The sequence below is a fragment of the Microtus ochrogaster genome, linkage group LG3 (assembly GCF_000317375.1).
Source record: "Microtus ochrogaster isolate Prairie Vole_2 linkage group LG3, MicOch1.0, whole genome shotgun sequence".
Classification (NCBI taxonomy): Eukaryota; Metazoa; Chordata; class Mammalia; order Rodentia; family Cricetidae; genus Microtus; species Microtus ochrogaster.
In genome coordinates this window covers 11923402-11939396 of record NC_022029.1, presented here as the reverse complement: position 1 = coordinate 11939396, position 15995 = coordinate 11923402, and the positions used below count along the sequence as shown (strand labels likewise).

At 38.3% G+C, this 15995-nt stretch overlaps 1 protein-coding gene across 1 annotated transcript in view; it reads left to right on the top strand.

Annotated features, from left to right (window-relative positions):
- The window catches only part of Ccser1 (coiled-coil serine rich protein 1), a 949444-nt gene that overhangs the window by 95368 nt on the left and 838081 nt on the right, over positions 1–15995 (top strand). Inside the window, exon 4 of the mRNA XM_013351266.2 lies at positions 3427–3547. Coding sequence (XP_013206720.2) covers positions 3427–3547 — 121 coding nt within the window. The remainder of the gene's footprint in view (positions 1–3426; positions 3548–15995) is intronic.

Sequence of the window (15995 nt, the reverse complement as noted above, 5' to 3'; positions counted from 1 at the left end):
GAGCCTGTCCTGGAACTAGCTCTGTAGACCAGGCTGGTCTTGAACTCACAGAGATCCGCCTGCCTCTGCCTCTGCCTCCCGAGTGCTGGGATTAAAGGTGTGCGCCACCATCGCCTGACCCCCATTGTCCTTGATTTCATTTCCAGAAACCTGATGCCTCCCTGGTCTCTGTTTCAGTTTCTTTCTTGGCTTCCTTCAGTGATAAACTGTAACCTGTAGGTCTAATAAACACTTTCCTCCATATGTTGATTTTGCTTTATGGCAACAACCAAGAACCAAATAATACAATATTGAAAGCTTATTGTATGGAGAGAGGCCGCTTGTTTGTCCCAGCGGCCCGGCTAGCTTATACCCAAAATAACCACACAGAAACTGTATTAATTAAAACACTGCTTGGTCATTAGCTCTAACTGCTTATTGGCTAACTCTTACATATTAGTTTAACCCATCTCCATTAATCTGTGTATTTCCACCTGGCAGTTGCTTACCAGAGATTCTAGCTGGTGTCCATCTCAGGCACAGGATTCATGGCTGCTCCCTCACTCTGCTTTCTTCCTCCCAGAATTCAGTTCTGTCTTCTCCATCTACCTAACTTCTGCCCTATTAAGCCAAAGCAGTTTCTTTATTCATTAACCAATGAAAGCAACACAAAGACAGAAGGACCGCCTACATCAAAAGCTGAGTGTAGTTTAATTTTATTTAAATACCAAAATTTCACCACTGATGTGCCAATTTCAAAGCATTTTAAGGGGAAAGTGAAGAACATTGCTTTTGGTTTCTGTGAGAGTTTCTGTTTGAAATCATGCTACTGACCGTCTTGAATTTCCTCGTTCTGTCTGTTGTGTCTCCTGTAGTCTCTTTCTTACTTGCTTTTTTGCTACATCGAGTAAGAGACCAATTTGTGCTGTCATCACTTTGTTCTTGAAATGCATATTTGTATCACTTGAGTAACAGCATTTATGTTCATCTCAGATATCCTTCCAGCTCTATCAGTGTTCATTTATTTCCCATATTTTCATTTTTCCTGGCAAATTTATCTATTTTTATTATCTGCATTTGGAAAATACTACATCGCTTCATCACTGGTTTGTGCTCAATAGCAGGTGCCTAGTGATCAGTAATCTTTAGATTCTGAAAAATTTCATAAGTGTGCCACTGACTGTGGCCTGGGTTTGTTGTTTCCATGGTGTCATAGACTGAAAAGAATTAAAGACATTTATAATTTATACAATTAAAGTTGATACACCATGTAGCCACAATGGAGCAATGATTTGGACAAACTTGCTGTATTTTGACTAAGATTAAAAATGATTTATATAAATTGGAACACATAAATGAGGACTATATACATATAGATTTAATTTAATTATCGGATACTTATAGGTTAAGATGTATATTGTACTGATTCTTAATTGTATAGCTCTAAGAGGCAGAATTCTATGATGACACATGATTGTTCCTAGAAACTTGAGCCTCCATTTTCCGTGGCACCTGCACCACCTGGAACCGTGGACAGACAAGGGTCTGGGGAGTAATAAACACACAGAGACACAGGTCACTCTTGAAGCAAGAATTCCAATTGTATTATGTTTCAAGATAGCTTAAATAGTGCTCTCCTTAACTAGTAGCCATGCCCTAGTTCTTAGGAGTTTTCATCTGCAAGCCCACTAGAAACCATGTCCTTGTTATCAGGAACTCATGAGGGTTCCATGCTCAGAGCAGCCACAAGCATAGAAAAGCATTTTTCCCCCCTCTGGCAGGCAAGTAGTCATAGAAAGTTCAGAGTTTAAGGGTCTGCAGCTCCCAACAATTTTCTCTCAGAAGAAGAAAGCAAATTCTTCTAACAACTTTCTAGTCATTATTTTTTTTCTGGTTGCCGTGACAAAATACCCAGGCACTGTCAGCTTCAGGAGGAAAAGGCTTGTTTAGCCCCAAGGATCCTTGCACAGTCCTCAAAGCCAAGGGCAGTCACAGCCGCCTAAGCCTGAGGTCAGGGTATATCCTGAGGCAGGAAACAGAGAGGAGGGAGATGAACAGACAACTCACCTTCTCCTTTTCATACAGTCCCAAACCTCAGCGGTGGGATTGTGCTTCCGCATTCAGGGTGAGTCTTCCCACCTCAGTTCATCTGCTAAACGCAGTTTCTCGCAGGCATGCTCAGAGCGTTGTCTTCTACAGGGTTCTGGATATTGTCAACTTGACAAGCAATGCCAGACATTACAAACTGTGGAATTAATTTGTCAGTGGATTATTTCCACGCAGATATTTTTTAAAGAGAAAAACAGGTTATTGGGTACATTTCAAGATGAAATACAGAAGATAATAACTAGAATACCACCTATACCAGGCTACTCCTTAAACCACAATGCTTGCCTCATGGAAACTTTTAACAGAGTGAAACCAGACCATCTCATTACATTTGCCTTTTGATTTTTTGATTTCCTAAGAGGAAAAGTGTGTTGAGCTCATCTACAACTTTAAGATAACAAGTGAGTGTTACTGTAAGCAGAATTTTTGTGAATTTGTTATGCAGTGATGTAATATTCATATATCATGAAACTTCAATGGAAAAACTTGTGAAATCAAGTGTTTTATAGGTGTGGGGCAATTGAAACATCTGTTTGGCAGAAAGTAAAATAGTCAGGACAGAGAACTGTTCACTGGATGAACTATCGAGAATATAGTCGATGCCATATCCTAAGAACAATTATAGCTTTGAGAAGCTTTTCAAGAACAAATCTCTGTTTGTAACTAACTAAAAAATGCAAGGATCTTTATAGGCAATAGAAACAGACCCCAATGGAACTGTGTCTATTACTTTTGAAAGATTAAAAACAACTTATTTTATTTATCCAAAGGAAAACTACATTGCCGCAGCAATAAATCAACAGTACATTTTGTGGATGTATCTTGCAAAAACACACACTACAAAGTAAGCCATCATTTTATGAATAATCACAAAGTTTATGACTCCATTGCAGAAATTTATAAATGAAAGCTGACTTATGGTAACAATATGATAACAGTAGGTGAGTTTGTGCCTATAGCTGGGCAAGGAGACCTCAGGAGTCTAGGCACATGGTAATGCATGAGTTTATTTCCAACTTGGTCTTAATGAAGAAAGCGAATTCTCTTTGTGTGGATGTATAAACTATACGTGCCATGTCATATACTTGTCATTGGCCATTCAAGGGTGACTTGTCTTGTAGCTGCTAAATGTTAGGAATACCTTTTCATTTCTCAGGGTTGTACAGCTAATTAGTGAAAAATAGTGAGTAAAAGAAAACTAAAGATAACTCAATGTTAATTAATGTTTTTGTTGAAATTCTTCCTGAGCTTGACTGAAAATCTAAATGTGAAACGAGGCACATGAGAATAGCCACTAAGCTGTTTTAACAATTACAATTATTTGTTTTCAAACTACAGTTTGCCGGGAAGATTCCTGCCATTCTGTAATGTCGTGTGCAGCCGTCCTTCTTAGCCCAGTGGAACAAACAAGAGATATGAAGAAGCTAGAAGAACCAAAATGCCCTGAGCCTTCCAAACAGTAAGTTGTCATTTAAGGTTCCAGGATGTGAGATATATTCTAAGTATCTCAAAGTTTGGGTGGCTCCTCAGACACCCCAGCATGTGATGAAAATGTACAGATGGGTAGAAATTTGCTTTGTTCAATATCAATCAATTTCAACTGTTCACCACCACCTGATGCCTTGAGTGTCTGACATTGCCATTTAAGTTTTATTTTGGTGTCCTGCTATAGAGCATGGATCAACAAACTGAGAAGTTAGCACTGTGTCTGTGTGCATGCTGATCCTGAATCAATTTGAGAGGTGCAAGGTTGGACTATGACATGGAATCTGTTTATATTTTGTCTGTTTTTTATGCAAATGTGTGTGTGTGTGCCCTTGTGTTTATGAGTCTGCAGAGAGAAGAAGATAGTGTTGGATCTGCCAGTGGTTGCCTACTAAAGATATGGGTGCTGAGAAATGAGCCTAGGTCCTCTCAAAAAAAGTACTGTTGACCACTGAGGCCTTCCTTTCTCTATCTCTGAAGTGAGTTCTTAGTAAAAGTTTAGTTTAAAGGTGACTTTGATTTTACAAGGAGTACAAGTTACTGTTTTAAATTTTTAAGTAAATTAGCATATATCAAAACTTTTTACTATTGAAGTTTGCTGTGTCACATGATATTGCCTGCTAAGTATACAGGTTTGGTAACAATTGGTTGTTTTGCCTTCCTTGACCTATGTTCTGTTTGCCATACACACGTTTATTTTGTCAAAATTTGACAAGGTAGAAGATGATATTGGCATGCATTTTCCTAAATAGGAGTATGTGCTCAAAAAGACTATTTAGAGAATATGTATAACCATGCAAATACAATTTATACAATTTCCTTTAAAAATACTGCCTCTTATTGAAAGCTAAAGTTGATATTATACATTAAATAAATGATAGAGGATTAAAACATGATGACAAATATACAGAGACATGAAATATTAAATCACAGATACTTCTGATAAAACATTACATTAGTTCAATGGACAACATGGTGTTGATTTTCCAGAGAAGATATGATTATGCCTGATAAAAGGTTTCTGAATGAAGAACATATTACATGTGACATATTTTGTATGTGATTATATATGATTATATGAAGCAGGTAATAATTATATATGCTAATATGAGATATATAATGTGTGATGATATATGATCTCTGGTGAAATATGCTATGTGACTCATGATGATATATGATGCAAGGTGATATGTGTTATTGTATGATGTATGGTACTATGTGGTTGTGTTGAAATGTGGAGATATGCTGTGGTGGATGGTTTGTGTTGACGTGTAATATGTGATGATGTAGCACAAATAATAAAAGTCCAGAGACAAATATTGGGGTTCAACCCCAAAACTAGAAAAGCAAAGCAACCAAGCCACTAGAGAAGTCTTACCTCTACAGGAGCTAGGTGACCACAGACTAGGCAGACAAATCCTTTCCCTCCTTTCATTTTATTAAAGGATTAAAGGTGTAAAGTGTCACCTCCTTGATTTATTCTACATTGATCTTGTGTCACCCTGGGTGGTCTTGAACTCACAAAGATCCATCTGCTTCTGTCTCCCACATCTTGGGATTAAAGGTGTGTGTCACCATTACGTGACCTCTAGTGGTTTAGGTTTTGCCCTTCTGATCTTTATGCAAACTTCACTTATTAAAACATAAATAGAATATCAGTATATGATGATATATGGTATGAATATCTGTGTGAACTATGGTGATGAATGCTAGGTGGTGCTGTATAATATGTTTTGATATATGCTATTTTATGTGGTGCTATGTGGTATGTGGTGACGTGTGGCATGTTATCTGTGGTGATGTGTGGTATGTGACATGTGAGTGCTATGTAGTGATATGTGACACTATATGAGTTGTAGTGAGTCGTGGCACTATATGCTATGTGATAGTATCTGGTATGTGATGTTATGTGGATGTTGCCTGTATTTGTGAGTGGCCCATCACATTTTCAAGGAGTCTTGGCACATACTAAACAGACCTGCTTGTTACACTGCTTTGTGTTTCTTGCCTGTTTCTCTACCTGGTCATATTCTCCCAAACAGTTTCCTGCAACATGATTCTATTTAATAGTCTTTGTGAAATCAATTAGAAGAATCTCTTAATGTTATATTCAATAATACTGAATCAAATGGAGCAATGCATGTATTTGATTGCATGAAGATATTCACTATTAATATTCTCATTATAGAGGAAAGAAATACCAGGAAATTCAGGAAGTAGTGATTGTAATTCAGTTTTAATGCAATCTGAAAGTGAAAACCATTTAACTACGCATAATGTAGTTTAAGTTTTAGGATCCTGTAGTCATCTTTTGTCTAATAGGAAGACAATTACTTCTCATATTTGTCCAGTGAGTTACATTAGAAAGCTCAAATGTACTCTCCTGCAATGTTTGTGAGTTTACATAAGTCCCCATACACTTTTAACTTGGCTCTTAAACTTTTTAGATTATATTTCAAGGACTTACAACAAAACTGATTAATAGTTAATAATCTACATGCCTTCCCCCCCCCCAAATCTTTAGCCGTTTCATTAGCAGTTTTATTTCTAATTCTGGTGTGTGTGTGTGTGTGTGTGTGTGTGTGTGTGTGTGTGTGTGTGTTGTGTGTGGTCTTACTAGGAATCACTAACATCCCTTTCTTTCTGTTTGGCCTGAGATCACTCTGTTGTCTCAGGACCCACATTCTCATTTAAATGCTCTTTGCCAACAATATTATTAATTCATGTATATCGGCTTTTGGTTTTTTCGCATCATAAAGACTGTTAAATGTGTTTTGCTTGCGAATATTTATCTGTTTGTGCTTCGATTTCTCCATCTGTCAATTATGCTGACACCTTGATCCTCACTATGAGGGTGCGAATGTTTTACTCCACCAGGACACAGTTCTTCTGCCACTGCCCCAGTTTCACCTTTTAGCATTAAGGATGACCCTGTATATAAATGTCTCATGCTGAAAGGTGCTTTGAGACATCTCTGTAGGTGTCCTGCCAGAATCCCCACTTGTGTTAAGAGCAAATCAGTGACCAGCTTTTTCTCTTTTAAAGTCATTATCGAAACTTCTCATTTACATAAAGCCACATGATTTTATTTTCTTAAAATCTTGGATTTCTTTCATATAACTGTGGTATAACATCAATTGTTTTTTATTATATTTTTAATTTTATTTATTTATTTATTAAAAATTTCCACCTCCTCCCATCCTTTTATTTCCCTCCCACTTCCCCACTCCCCCTCCCCCTCACTCTCCAGTCCTGAGAGAAGTCAGGGTGCCCTGCCCTGTGGAAAGTCCAAGGCCCCCCCTTCATCCAGTTCTAGAAAGGTGTGTATCCAAACAGACTAGGCTCCCGAAAAGCCAGTACATGCAGTAGAATGAAAATCCGGTGTCATTATCATTGGCTTCTCAGCCCGCCCTCATTGTCAGCCACGTTCAGAGAGTCTGATTTGATCACATGCTCGTCTGTCCCAGTCCAGCTGGCCTTGGTGATCTCCCATTAGATCAGCCCCACCGTCTCAGTGGGTGGATTATCCCCTTGCAGTCCTGACTTCCTTTCTCATGTTCTCCCTCCTTCTACTCTTCATCTGGGCCTTGGGAGCTCAGTCCAGTGCTCCAATATGGGCCTCTGTCTCTATCTCCATCCATCGCCAGATGAAGGTTCTTCATCATTGGCTTCTCAATCAGCTCCCCCCATTTCAGCCACATTCAGAGAGTCCGGTTTGGTTGAATGCTCATTCAGTCCTGGTCCAGCTGGATTTGGTGAGCTCATCAATTGTTTTATTAACATTAGCACTATATATTTTAAAAGTTGAGCTGACTCAGAAGGTATAAGTATCTCATAAGTTTTGCTAAAAACAATCGTCAATTGTGAGTTTAAGGAAACTATTCAATTATTTTTTAACACGTATTTTCCTTTTTAAAACTATGAAATCATCACTCATATCACAATTATATATGTCTTGTATATCACACACCATAATTTTGAAAATTAAAAAAATTGGTGTAAGCGATGGATGAGCACAATATATGAGCACAATGGATGAACACGATATAAACACAAGATTAATGACTGACAATTCTTGATGGACAATGAGAGACTCCCTACCTAAACCAGCTTCAGGAAGATGGTGAGTAGTAACGAAGACTGACTCATGTTGCTAAAATATAGTGGGAGAAATTTCTGTAACTACTAGGGTTGGATTTCAGGCAGAACTGCCCAAGGCCATTCTGTTTGCAACTCACCTGGCTACCTGCAGTTCTTATTTTCTAGGACTTTCACTCCTCAAATGTTTTCAGGGTCCCAGCAGCAACTGAGGCAGATGTTCATCTTATCAACACATCCTGTAGAGAGAAACAGTTTTTCCTAAAAGGAGGCAAGTTTGATTTCAGTGCCATTGGTTTCAATTGTTTAAATTACCATTCTGACACAATCTTGGTCACTGAAATTTTTATGCACTGGATCCCATTGAAGCCTGAGAGAGTGGGTTATATTGACAATGAAAAGGACACTTGAAAATTTGAGAATATTGGTAAATAAGAGCAAAAATAGAGAACAAAATTTAAAATTATGTATAAAGAGAGAATTCAGAGTAATAATGTATGCTCCATTTAGTTTGTAATCTCACTTTGAATGGCAGAATTTTTATTATATTAATTTTAAAATATTTAAATATTATCTACAACTTGCATATCTTTTTCTTTCAATAAATTTTACCAACTTGTTGTAGTTTATGTTTTTCGATCTACTTGTGCTACTGGGAAGGAGTATATGTAATTTCCTTACCCTTGATTTGTTTGTTTTATTATCATTTATCTCATAGTACAATTCCTGAAATATAATAATATAAGAGGGAAACAGGAATATATAAATTTTGAAATTATTTTCACAGAAAATATATTAGCTAAGAAACCTTGTCCCATATTTTATAGATAAAGCTGCTAGAGTGAGTTAATACATTTTTATTTTCCATAAGTGAAAAATATGCACAAATATTAGCTCCCAATATAATGCTGAACCATTTCAATTCTGTCATTGAGAAGCAGGCATCTCATGCCTAGCATCTCTTTAATTCTGAGTGGGATTACTGCTTTAAGTACCTCATCCTCCTGACGGTGCAGGCATCTCATATAAATTCATACACCTCTGAACGTCTGAAGCAGAGCTACAGTGACATAATTTAAAACCCAGGATTTCTTTTGCTAAGCAGGTCTGGAATAATTTTCTTCATAGATTTACTTCAGAATATGTAAGGCATAGTTTTAAAAAAGTTATGAGAATATCTTTTGATAATGTTGTAAACTAAGTAGAATTTAGAATTCTTAACTGGTAAAGAACACTTTAAAACTAAAAGATAGTTTCTATCCTGTATTAGTATAGTCTTTTGGATAGCATTTGTTTGTTTAACATTGTGGATGGTTTGTTAATATATCAATACAAAGACTTGAAAACAATTCAGAATATTGATCTTTATTATATTATTGTGTTAATGTATTATTACATAATTTTGCAAGATGTGAACCATTTCTTGACAAAGGTAGTTAGGTACTCATGTTTGATAAATATACATTGACTTTGAAATGCTTTTTTAAAATGGATACATTTATCTACTTTGCCACATAATCAGGAACATCTTAGATTAGGATTTCCTCTTACAAGCAAAATGACAGGAAGAAGCTGTCCTTTGTAAGAAGGCAAGGTGCATTTTGTGTATCATGGTGGAAGAGTTCAGAGGTATGCTTCTGTCTATACATCATTCTAATAAGGTAAATAAAGTTATGGATTTGATTTCTTTTCATAGTCTTTTCAATGTATCTCAACAGACTAGCTAGGATTGTGGAAATACAGCGTTTCTTAGTTGTGTGACCAACTCTCTGAATCAAGGCCCCCTTACTTTTGTTCACCTTCATTGGCTTTGGAAAGGTGCACTGGGTTTCTTTGGAAAGGGTGTGGGGCTGCTGCTGCTCCGTACAGAAGTCTGATTTACAAAGCATGTTCAAAATTTACCTATTTTATTTTTCAAAACTGCTCTGAATGTCATCCATAAAGTTGGCTCATAAACTTTTCATTGATTAGAGCCATTACAGAATTCTATCATCAGCCTGTTTCCAATATCACCATTTTCTTAGTCCAAGCATAGTTTAGTTGTCAGAGATGAAGGAGGAGATTTCTGTAGACAGCATCCTCATCCCAGTGTAAATCTCTCCGCCTTTGGGGAGGAAGCTGTAGGGAGGAGTTACTTTGTAATCACAGCTCATAGAGAGTTCTGGAGGATCAGTTTCCAACTTCACTGCAGCTGAAAACACAACAGGAAGATGCCAATTTCATGCTTGGCTGCCTGAAGCAGGCTTGCTTGAACTGAAGGGAGAGAAAGGCTGGCCGCTGCCAAAGCAGCTCCCTGCATGCAGAGTCCATGAGGGAGGACAGAGTCCATGGTGCACAAGGTAGAGGAGGGCAAAACAGAAGTTTATGCTTCCTGGGCTTATTACTAGGGCTCTGCAGCATGCTGGAAGAGAACCTTAAATGTCCACTCTGTGCATTTGCTAGTCTCAAAGCCAGATTGCACTAAAATGCTTCTGCTGGACTGAACTTCGCTTCCCACCACCAGAACACAGGACTGTGAGTCTGAGCAAGTTCTTTCCCGGCATCCTGACTTTCTCTTAATAAGGCCATAGCAAAAACACTTGGCATTGTTTTTGTCTTAAGTATGTTTTATTGTTCTGCACAACCAGGTCTATCGAATTGTTAAGCTTGCCTCTTGACACCCAGGTCTGTCTCTTTGTGTCAACGTCTTTAAACAAGTTCGATTCTTACTTTGGGCTTGGTATTTGAGAAGATTGTATTACATCCTTTCTCCAGCTGTATGCCTTTGCTCATCACAAAAGTTGAGGAAACTCAGAATTTCCACCAGCCAATAAAGATTCCCCTACCAACCACTGGACCCGGCATTCTCCGCCTAGTGTCACTTGCTATATTTCTCCAGTCACTCATTAAGCCACCAGTCACTAGTAGTTGACAGATCTTAGAGGGGAAACTGAGACACTCAAACTTCTGGGTAAACTGTGTATGGAAACAGCACGGTGGAAAGGAAACGCAGACAGTTTTAGATTATTGGTCAGTTAAGTTGTGTTGACTAGTCAGTTGTGAGAGCGCAAATGGCCACTATCTCGTTATTTATCCCAGTCTCTTGATCACCTTATTACAAGTGTGGTCTCATTCACATGTGATTTATAAGATTTAAAACACAAATATAATTGACTTATGTTGAACAACTCCAAGGTAACAGTGTCTTCCGGGCACAGCAGGATTGACTTACATATGGACTCAGAGACTGGGGCTACACACACAAGCGCCAGGACAGGTTCAAGTCAGAAAAAACTCCAATTGTAAAAAAGAAGTGAGCCCAAAGTGCCATCTCTAATCAAGAAGCTTTCTTCATTTGATACCTGAAAGGAATAGGAAAATCCAAATTCTCCAGTGGAGGGTAGCTGGGTATTTGAACCACATTCCAGTGCAGGTCCCATGCCCAGGAGTAGTTGACATCACAAAATAAACTCCTTGTTTTTTTGTCAGATTTTTATTTCATCTTGTTTTGATTATTTTTGTCATTTCTTAAAATTGCTACTATTGTAATTTTTGTAATGGGGCATGAAGTTGGGTGGATCTGAGAATAGTTAGGGAGGGGGCTATGATTTATTGTCTGAAAAAAAATACCAAAATATATATTCCATGTTATTCAAGAATCAGGAGATATTAATCGATCAAACAAAAAATTATATGGAGAGCACTCTGTAGAGAATCTTCTCCTTTGATTGAGAGTATTGTTGTTTTATCTTCCTATGGTTTATTGCTCCTTAGTAAGTCACAGTATTTGTCCCCTTGTGCAGTCAGCTTGGCAAGCCCAGAACTCCTACTGTCTTGTCGTGTCTGCTTTGGCAGGCCTTCTTTGTAAGCTGAGCATGTAAGTGCTATTTTTCAGATGACTTGGGACAACTCGATAAGATGACTGAAGTGTTTCAGTTCACCAGAGAAGTTCCCTTTATGGGGTAATATAAATACAGATTTATCAGATCCTTGAGCAGGATTGTAAGTGCATCTTAGCTGCTGTACAAGTAGGGACTATGCATCATACAGGCTCACAGCCCGCTCACAGCCACCCTGCTGCATCCACAGTGAATTCTGTTTCCAAATAAGTGACTGTTTCATTTGAAGCTATTCTACAGCCATGCAAAAATAGTATCAGTCTTTTAATAATAGCACAAAGTTATGTTCTCAGATATCAATTCATTATTTTCTTCGTTTTATGGGGACAACGGCAAGCAGGGAAAGCTAACAGAGTGTCATTTGTTTGTCCAGAGTACACAGTTTAAAATATGTGGGAGAACTGCATCGGGCACAGAGAAGAAAAGGATTAGAAAGAAACTGATTCAGAATCATTTGTAAAATTATAGGAAGTAGGTATAGATTTGTAGAAAAATGCATAAATATATAGGGTATTGTGCAATTTATTATTGTACACATTTCTTCTAGTGTTATCTGTAAAAATGTGTTTTTCTGATTATTTTTAAAGGAAACATTATCATTGAATATCTGCATGTGTGCATATCTGTGTATGTGGGAGTTTATATGTGCATGTTTTATATATATATATATATATATATGTAAGGCTATGTGTTTATGCATGTCAATGGATGTGTATGTATGTGCACGACTGTGCATGTGTGGATGTGTGTATTCCATGACAATGGATGTGTTAGATGTGGTTGTATGTTCATGTCTATGCATGTGTGGGCATGTATGTGTACATAGCTATGTATGTGTAGGTGTGTGTTTGTGCATGACTGGGCATATGTGAGTGTGCATGTGTGTGTCTTTGTGTATGATATGTGTATGTGGGTGTGTGCAAATGTCTGTACAAGGGTGATTGTGTATGTGCATAACTGCAGGGGTGGGCAGGTATATATGCATGACTGTATGTGGGTGTGTGTTTGTCCATGTCTGCATGAGTGAGTGTGAATATGTGCATGACTACATATGTGTTGATATGTATATGACTGTGCATTCATGGGTGTGTGTATTCCATGACTGTGCATGTGGGCGTGTGCTTGTCCATGTCTATGCATGAGTGAGTGTGGGTATGCGATTGACTACATATGTGTATGACCGTGTATGTTGATGTGTGTATGTGCAAGACTGTGTATTTTGGTGAGGGCACGTTCATACATGTCATTGAGAAGTCAAGAAGTCAACTTGGGGTATTTTTTTTCAGGTACCACCACCTTGGTTTTTATTTTTTGATTGACAATTATATATACATATACAATATATTATGATAATATTCACCCCATTACTTTTTCTTGTACCCTCCTACTCCTGTTGATACCATTCCTTCTTTCCTGGTGTCATGTCTTTCATTAGACTAGAACTTCACTCACCCTTAATCGGAGGGATGTGTGTGTGTGTGTGTGTGTGTGTGTGTGTGTGTGTGTGCGCACGCGCACGCGCGCGCGTGCATGCCTGCAATGATGACAGTTAATGCAGAGTACTTAAAATAAACTATTGCTGGTTCTCAGCCTGGAACCAAAGCCCATTGCTGATGATGCTGTGGACATATGGAGATGGGGAGGAATACGGCGAGGCACATGACATGGTAGTTGTGCTCATGGATATCCAGCAGTTGTTGCAGCTTCTGTCTTAGTTGAGGTAAAGACAATGGATTCACTAATTAGAGTGGGCCGGCTGAATTGCAGAAACCAGAGATCTTCTTGTCTCCATCTTCCTAGTGCTACAATAAAAGCATAAGTGATCATACCAGGCTCTTAATGCAGGCACTGAGAACTGAAATCTGGTCCTCATACTTTAGCTTTGTTGAGTGAGCCATATCCCTAGCCTAAATATTACCTTTTCCCCATAATTTGAATCAAGTTGTCCTTGTAGCATATTTGCCCTAGGCAGTTGCTTTGTTCTAGGGTGCTCCCAGTGTTAAGTAACATACAACGAAGATACTTGAGAACTGATTACTTTCTGTTTATATATGAGGCTGGATGCACTGGCTTTGACTAGAAAGTAGGACAAACTCTGATGGTTGAAAATAAGTGTGGTGATCAGAGGAGCAGCATCCAGCCACTGATAGGAGCAGATTGAAAGAAGAAACCCACAGCTAAACACTCGACAGAGCTAGAGAAACCCCGCAGAAGAGGGGGAGGTAGGATTAGAGAGCCAGACGGGTAGAGGACACCAGATGAACATGGCCCACAGAATGAACTAAGCAGGTCTCCAGGGACTCACAGAGACTGAAGCTACAAACACGACCCAGCATGGGTCTGAGTTAGATTCTCTGCATATAACTTAAGTATATTAGTACAGCTTGGTGTTCTTGAGGGACTCCTAACAGAGGAGTGGGGAGTGTCTCTGACTCTTTTGACAACACTTGGGACCCTTTAGCTCCTACTGGGTTGCCTTATCCAGCTTTGATATGAGGGTCTGTGCCAAGTCTGACTGTAACATTTTGCGATGTTCAGTTGATATTCTTGGGAGACCTCATTTTTTTTTAAAGAGAAAGGGATCTCCTCTTTTTTGGTAAACAGGGAGAAAGGAGAAGGCATGAGGAGGAACTGGGACTAGTGGAGGAAAGGAAACTGCAGTGGGGATGAAATGTATGGGAAAAGAATGAAAGTTTTTTTTTTTTTTAAAAAGCTCTTTACTTGTTAATATTCAATATTAACATAGAAACTCCTTGAATAATTCACAGGTAAAGATGGAATTTTCAGCAGTAATTTTGTCATACAATATCAGAAAGAAGGATCTTGAAACTAGGAGCCCAGAAGGCCAGCATCCAGCCTGGCTTGGGGCAAAGCTTTTGTTTTCCTGAAGGTCGCCCTTAATATTTGTGAGTTAAACGTTTGGATCAGAAATGCTACTGATGAGCAGTCTAGCAACTTCCAAATAGCAAAATGACTTGCTACTGTGTTTGCTCTGTAGAGGGGAATTACAGTAAATACTAACAAGTATTTTCAAGTATTTTTGAATTAATAATCCCCCATGGCTGATGCTGCTTGTATTCCAGTTGGCGCCTTGGGACTCAATCACATCTGAGTGCTCCTGTTACAGAGCACATTAGACAGGGTGCTGACTATTTACATTCCCCATTGTTACTCAGGTGACACCAAGGACAGCGGCTTCTGAGGTCTGATGCTTTCTATCAATCTGCCCATCTTTTTTTTTCAGTTTCACTCAATCTCTTTAACATGATTCTTAGTACACAATTCACAAGTATAGAATCCTATATCGTTCTTTTCAGAGTTTGTGAATGTGTTTGGATTGTACAGTTCACAGAAGTTGTTTGTTATGTGCCGCCTTAAGCTCTGTAGATATTAGCTCATTTTTTTATGTTCCAAGAGCTTTATTTATTTATTTATATTAAAAATTTCTGCCTCCTCCCCACCTCCCATTTCCCTCCCTCTCCCCCCACTCCCATCCCTCTCCCTCTCCAGTCCAAAGAGCAGTCAGGGTTCCCTGTCCTGTGGGCAGTCCAAGGTCCTCCCCGCTCCATCCAGGTCTAGGAAGGTGAGCATCCAAACTGGCTAGGCTCCCACAAAGCCAGAACATGCAGTAGGATCAAAACCCAGTGCCATTGTCTTTGGCTTCTCATCAGCCCTCATTTTCTGCCACATTCGGAGAGTCAGGTTTTATCCCCTGCTTTTTCTCATTTTATTCTCTCTTCCAGTGATAGTATATGCAATAATTATCCACATGTAATGCAGGAAATATGGACACACAGACATTAAGTTTTCCTAGATGATCCTGTAGAAGAAGAATAAATTGTACTTTCTTTTCCATAATCTTAATTTACTAACTATTATATTTGACACAATACATAATTTATTTTTAAAATTTTTAGTAATTTATATTTTTGGCAGATCTGAAATATGTCATTAAAAATTATTATAAAATATGCATGCCATATAAAATTTGCACATGTACATCAGCACAATAAATAGAACTAGACTTACTCTTCTTCTAATAACTCTAGAGTTCCTCATCATATCCATTATAATCTTTGCGTTTATTCTAGTATGTCTTCACAAATAAGCCAAGAAGCAGAGTGTTGGATTTCTGATATTCGAGCTTTACTTAGTGCTCTCATTTTACTTGATGCATTTTATGAGTCTATTACATTAGCTTTATATTTTTGGTATCTCTTTGTAAATGGCTTTTATTAACTTCATAATATGAGTAAGTCTGAAATATCTTTACTATGTTTTAAAAGCACTTAAGAATTTGTAGAAACAGGGCTGGTGAGATTGCTCAGCATGTGCAGGCAATTTCTCCCAACTCTAATGACCTTAGTTCAATCTTGGGGCTCCGACAATGGGAAGACTACAACAGTTTCCCTCTGACCTCTACACATGACTGACTCTCTCCCCCCC